General features: G+C 44.6%; 1 protein-coding gene across 1 annotated transcript in view; it reads left to right on the top strand.

Moving 5' to 3' along the window:
• Nucleotides 1–647: 647 nt before the first annotated feature.
• The window catches only part of LOC311128029 (dynamin-1-like), a gene marked incomplete at its 5' end in the record, with an annotated part of 70,979 nt that continues 64,540 nt past the window's right edge, over nucleotides 648–7,086 (top strand). The window contains one exon of the mRNA XM_084159969.1: nucleotides 648–808. Within this exon, the coding sequence (XP_084016095.1) occupies nucleotides 648–808 (161 nt within the window). The remainder of the gene's footprint in view (nucleotides 809–7,086) is intronic.

The following is a 7,086-nucleotide window of genomic DNA, read 5'->3' as shown; positions in this document are numbered from 1 at the left end:
ACTGCGCACTTGCTACCGGTGTTTCACAGGGATGCACACTCTGACTGTAGTTAATAGGCGTGTCGCCCTCTTTCGCCTAGGAGGCTGAAGTACAGATGACGTCATTTAACGACTTCAGCACCATGGACAGATCAACACTGCCTTCCAAAACAAAGCCTACCAAACATAATCAACATGGTCATAACACAATATGATATAGCTAGTATAAGTGTGTCAATATAGCCTATTTATAAATAGCTACATTGTTTACATAGCCTGTATTTTCTATTTCTTACAGCATAGCCTAGTACAAGAGAGAGCACAAGAAGCCTACGGGTGCAATTCTGTTGAGATAGATCTCCGCTGAGTGGTGCATGCGCGTCAGTGCAGGGATGTCAGCGTATTCTGAGAAGAGATCATCCCTCGGTGCTGCGTGGTAGAGAGCTGAACATAGCTGTATACGAGAGGGAGGAGAGGAGAAGCGTTCTGTGTAGAGGGAACACCGGGGAAGTGTAATCAATGAGGGTGCAAGCAAAATTAAAATAAAGGCGTATTCCAAACGTTGAAACACCCTCAAAACGGAAGGGTGATAAGGGCCAAGGATCGAGAGAAACGTTTTCCCTCATTTGATTCTATTCTGAAAAGGAGCGACCGATTATCTTGCAATCATGGGGAACCGGGGGATGGAAGACCTTATTCCTCTGGTGAATAAAATGCAAGATGCCTTCTCGGCCATCGGTCAAAATTCTCAGTTGGACCTGCCTCAAATCGCTGTGGTTGGCGGGCAGAGTGCAGGGAAAAGCTCGGTGTTGGAGAACTTCGTTGGGAAGTAAGTGGTTTTGTGTTTCTGTACGCAAATGCATCTCTCCGTTATCAAAGCCTCCTAGGATGCAATGGTTCTTGCACACCTACCCATCCCCATCCTCCCGTTCCATTGACTTATCTCCAGCCATGAGATCCATTGCATAACTTTAAAATGATATAGAATGTGTTAAATAAAGATGATTTGCTGCAATTGTTGTCTTAGAATCACCAGTGCCTCCTCTTCGAGCGTAGCCATGAGGGAATCTAAACATATTATTTGGTTACATAAAACCTTCCCTGTAGTCCACTGGCTAATTGCTGCAGTATGCACTGGCGGAATAGAATACCAAACCAAAATGGACGTTTGATTTTGTTGTTAGTGCTCCCTATTATAAAACCATTGTATATATCTATAAACAATATTAATTGCAATAATTATTGGCGAAATCAATATTTCCTATGGTGCTATTTTCAATATTTGTCATAGCACAAATCTACAGTAGATATAAGATAATGCCACACTATTTTGCGTTTCCTTTGCTATTACAAATAGGCTACTGTATATTGGAGGTTACCAGTTCTTACAGACATCATAAATGTACTGGTTTAATGGGGGTCCAATGGGGTGCGCAATTCCCTCCATTCTCAGTTCTTCCACCTTGCCCTCGGGGCGCATAGCGCATTGGAGTCCACCGCCCCATATGTAGGGCCTTTTAAACACACAATTCCAACAAGAAAGCTTAATGTGTGGTTGTTTCTCAGGCAGGGTTGCCATTTTGTCGTTCAGAAACCAAACACTCAGACCACAGAAGAGAGATATGATGTTTATCTGACCTTCAGTTATTTACGCATTTGGATACACGCCTGGTGTGAGATATGAATAGACTACATAACATTTTTTGTGGCCGGCTTAATTATGTCATAGTCCCTGTCACAACTCTCACGGTGTTGATGATGGATAAACCGCATATCTCCGGGGACACAACCCCGCTATACTCTGCAGTACATAGAGATACATAGAGAGTGGAGAGAAAGTCGCTCTGAGCCTTTCGTCTTCAGCTCCGCATCCATCTGTTAGTGCTTAGTTAGGCTGCTGCACCCGCTCAGCACCTGGCAATGATACAGATGAAGGATCTGAATTTGATCACTATTTTGTTTTTGAGAATTTTCCTGCACCGCAGGAAATGCAAACCTGTAGTGTATTCAAGGTTTAAAAAGGCTTCTAAAGTTTAATTTCCACTTTAAAATGTCAGACTTGATTTGCCCTAACTAAAAATGAATCAACATCTACAAAAAATACCCATTAATTATAATCCACATAATAATTCACATTTCATGTTGCTGCAGGATTATTATCTCCTACCAAGGCAGGTCATAATACAGATACTGCCCTGAGCCTTATTATATGGATTGGGGCATCACGTCCCTTGGTCATTTCCTTGGTCATTCCAGGTCATAGCACAACCAAATGTACATTAACATATTTGGAAACACATTGCGAGATTCTGGCAACCATTTGTATGTCTCTGTGTGCAGCGTGAAGGAAGTTAGCATATGCTAGCGTACCTATATACTTCCAGTCATTGCGCTAATGGTAGTTAGAATTGGCTCGCAAAATTACCTTTAACTTCCTTCATACTACATGCAGTCGCAGAGACATAAAATGGTATACATGAGTTCATCGGACTTTGGGTAAGTAGACAAATGGCTTAATTGCCAGAATCTCACAGTATCCCTTTAAACATATCAATGCACACTGCAATACATGAATAGTGCCATTCATTTCTGTGCAATTGAATCTGCATCCACCACCAATATGGGATGTGAACGCAAACTTTGCCACATGGTGCAAAGATAATCTCATTCAGTGATGTCGATTGTTGCTTGGCACCTGTGTTAGCCTTTGATTGCTTAATACCCATTACAAAATCAGATAATATTTACAGATAAACAGTACATTAATAGCTTTCCATGGTTTGTTAACACAGTGCAATGTGAAATATGGGTCAGCCAGAGTAATAACCGAGAAAATGGTATTGTCAGCATCTTATATTTTGTAGTGATTGAGGTCCACTCCACTGTTAACAGCCCTGTTTAGGCTCCCTTTGCAGCAGTCATCATCAGTATGGTGGGAAGGATGGACAAAACACCCTAACCATCTAATAATTAATTTAAATGATCTTACTCACTTCCTTCAATAATAGGGCTATAGATAACCGCGTTAACTATGATCATTATAGATTGCAATAGTAATGGCATCTTTTTGTAGGCACTAACGGAGGCGAGCTGGCCAAAGCCTATAGGGAAATTAATGTTTTTTATTTTATTTTATTTTTTTATAAACTCCGAAAATAAGGTCTGTGGTAAACACAGGTTTAGGAGATATTATATGTTTAGTTCTATGAGATAATCTCCATCAGCTAACATCACCTTTTGTGAATTTTGAAGCATTTATGTAATCAAAACAAGTCAAAAGCTAACGATGTGCTAACGTAAAAAATAAAACTACACCTCAGGTCCCATGCCTTTGACGTCTAGCTATCAGGCTTAGCTTATCAGACAGACTCAGTCTCCTCTGGAAAACATAGTTTGGGAACCAATCAAACTAGCACCTTCCCGCTGAAGAGATATGGTTGCAGCCTGGAGGAAAACAATATACCATCCAAGCGTTTTCATTCAAGCTGGTAAGCAGAAAGCTAACTAGCTCTTTGGCAGACTAGTGTAGACTAATGTTGAAGTTACATTTCTCTGACAATCCCTGCAATTTGTATCTGAAATTGTCGGGGTTAAGTAGGAGTGGGGGACAATGCTATGTCAAGGGATGCTGAAGAAATACATGTACTGTCATCTTGACAAGTTTATAAGTGCCTATTCAGATGCTCACTGCAGTCTCGACACAATGAATTGCCTGCTGACTAGCAGAGTATCCCATCATGCAGTATGCTCTTCCTGACCAGCTGCACTGACGTCACCTGGGTCTTCCTGATCACGCTACTGCCGCACCCCCTCCCTGCTGTTTTCTATTGTACACACACACACACACTATATATACACTCTCTCTCACTGTCTATCATACTCTCACTCAAACAATAATTTAATGGTCTCTACCGGGGCCCTACTGTAATCTGTTGGCCTTCATTTTAAGCCACTTGCTGTTGATCCTTTTTTACTTTTAATAGAAACTATCAGCATGTAGAAGGGAGGTGGCTCACTGCGTAGATGCAGACAGAGACACTCTCTGTCTGTCTGGATGTGTGGACAGACAGAGGACCCTTCTGTTGGCACTGGGGTTTCCTGAACAACAAGGAGAACATCAGACAATGTTGTGTCAGTCCACTCACTCCCCTGACCCCGTGGTGTCATCATTGGCTTTACAGGGATCTATTCAAACACTGAGAGATTAGAGGAGAGAGAGAGAGAGAGAGACTCAGGCCACAGGGTCTTATGAAAGTAACATTTCTGTCATAAGATTTACATAATGCTATCTCAATAATTACATGATATAGGATGTAAATAGTGATGACAGCTTGTAACACTGACTTTACACAGCCATGACAACATTCTTAGAGTTTCATCTTGCATTCAGATATACTGTAGAGGCACATTTTCACATTTCCCATTTAGATTTTGTCATTCCTCAATATATTTCCTTGATATGATGACTTGCAGGAAGATGTAAAATGACTATTCATCAAACTGTCATAGCATTAATACAATGCTCTGTACACCATAGTGGAATATTCAGTATACAGTGAGGGAAAAAAGTATTTGATCCCCTGCTGATTTTGTACGTTTGCCCACTGACAAAGAAATTATCAGTCTATAATTTTAATGGTAGGTTTATTTGAACAGTGAGAGACAGAATAACAACAAAAAAATCCATAAAAACGCATGTCAAAAAGGTTATAAATTGATTTGCATTTTAATGAGGGAAATAAGTATTTGACCCCCTCTCAATCAGAAAGATTTCTGGCTCCCAGGTGTCTTTTATACAGGTAACGAGTTAAGATTAGGAGCATACTCTTAAAGGGAGTGCTCCTAATCTCAGCTTGTTACCTGTATAAAAGACACCTGTCCACAGAAGCAATCAATCAATCAGATTCCAAACTCTCCACCATGGCCAAGACCAAAGAGCTCTCTAAGGATGTCAAGGACAAGATTGTAGACCTACACAAGGCTGGAATGGGAGAAGAAACACAAAAGAACTGTCAATCTCCCTCGGCCTGGGGCTCCATGCAAGATCTCACCTCTTGGAGTTGCAGTGATGATCATGAGAACGGTGAGGAATCAGCCCAGAACTACACGGGAGGATCTTGTCAATGATCTCAAGGGTGGGGTAAGGTGGGGTAGAAGGATTACTTTATCCTATCCCAGGTATTCCTTAAAGAGGTGGGGATTCAAGTGTCTCCGGAAGGTGGTGAGTGACTCCACTGTCCTGGCGTCGTGAGGGAGCTTGTTCCACCATTGGGGTGCTAGAGCAGCGAACAGTTTTGACTGGGCTGAGCGGGAACTGTGCTTCCGCAGAGGTAGGGGGGCCAGCAGGCCAGAGGTGGATGAACGCAATGCCCTCGTTTGGGTGTAGGGACTGATCAGAGCCTGAAGGTACGGAGGTGCCGTTCCCCTCACAGCTCCGTAAGCAAGCACCATGGTCTTGTAGCAGATGTGAGCTTCAACTGGAAGCCAGTGGAGTGTGCGGAGGAGCTGGGTGACGTGAGAGAACTTGGGAAGGTTGAACACCAGACGGGCTGCGGCATTCTGGATGAGTTGTAGGGGTTTAATGGCACAGGCAGGGAGCCCAGCCAACAGCGAGTTGCAGTAATCCAGACGGGAGATGACAAGTGCCTGGATTAGGACCTGTGCCGCTTCCTGTGTAAGGCAGGGTCGTACTCTCCGAATGTTGTAGAGCATGAACCTACAGGATCGGGTCACCGCCTTGATGTTAGCGGAGAACGACAGGGTGTTGTCCAGGGTCACGCCAAGGGTCTTCACACTCTGGGAGGAGGACACAACGGAGTTGTCAACCGTGATGGCGAGATCATGGAACGGGCAGTCCTTCCCCGGGAGGAAGAGCAGCTCTGTCTTGCCGAGGTTCAGCTTGAGGTGGTGATCCATCATCCACACTGATATGTCTGCCAGACATGCAGAGATGCGATTCGCCACCTGGTTATCAGAAGGGGGAAAGGAGAAGATTAGTTGTGTGTCATCTGCGTAGCAATGATAGGAGAGGCCATGTGAGGATATGACAGAGCCAAGTGACTTGGTGTATAGCGAGAATAGGAGAGGGCCTAGAACTGAGCCCTGGGGGACACCAGTGGTGAGAGCACGTGGTGCGGAGACAGATTCTCGCCACGCCACTTGGTAGGAGCGACCGGTCAGGTAGGACGCAATCCAAGAGTGAGCCGCGCCGGAGATGCCCAACTCGGAGAGGGTGGAGAGGAGGATCTGATGGTTCACAGTATCAAAGGCAGCAGACAGGTCTAGAAGGACAAGAGCAGAGGAGAGAGAGTTAGCTTTAGCAGTGCGGAGAGCCTCCGTGACACAGAGAAGAGCAGTCTCAGTTGAATGACCAGTCTTGAAACCTGACTAGTTTGGATCAAGAAGGTCATTCTGAGAGAAATAGCAAGAGAGTTGGCTAAAGACGGCACGCTCAAGAGTTTTGGAGAGAAAAGAAAGAAGGGATACTGGTCTGTAGTTGTTGACATCAGAGGGATCGAGTGTTGGTTTTTTGAGAAGGGGTGCAACTCTCGCTCTCTTGAAGACAGAAGGGACATAACCAGCGTTCAAGGATGAGTTGATGAGCGAGGTGAGGGAGGTAAGGGAGAAGGTCACCGGAGATGGTCTGGAGAAGAGAGGAGGGGATAGGGTCAAGCGGGCAGGTTGTTGGGCGGCCGGCCATCACAAGTCGCAAGATTTCATCTGGAGAGAGAGGGGAGAAAGAAGTCAAAGCATAGGGTAGGGCAGTGTGAGCAGGACCAGCAGTGTCATTTGACTTAACAAACGAGGATCGGATGTCGTCAACCTTCTTTTCAAAATGGTTGACAAAGTCATCCACAGAGAAGGAGGAGGGGGAGGGGAGGAGGATTCAGCAGGGAGGAGAAGGTGGCAAAGAGCTTCCTAGGGTTAGAGGCAGATACTTGGAATTTAGAGTGGGAGAAAATGGCTTTAGCAGCAGAAACAGATGAAGAAAATGTAGAGAGGAGGAAGTGAAAAGATGCCAGGTCCGCAGGGAGTCTAGTTTTCCTCCATTTCCGCTCGGCTGCCCGGAGCCCTGTTCTGTGAGCTCGCAATGAGTCGTCAAGCCAC

The sequence above is a fragment of the Coregonus lavaretus genome, assembly GCF_964263955.1.
Source record: "Coregonus lavaretus genome assembly, chromosome: 4".
Taxonomy (NCBI): domain Eukaryota; kingdom Metazoa; phylum Chordata; class Actinopteri; order Salmoniformes; family Salmonidae; genus Coregonus; species Coregonus lavaretus.
The sequence above is the reverse complement of the archived record's forward strand: the minus strand, read 5'-3'. Positions and strand labels throughout refer to the sequence as shown.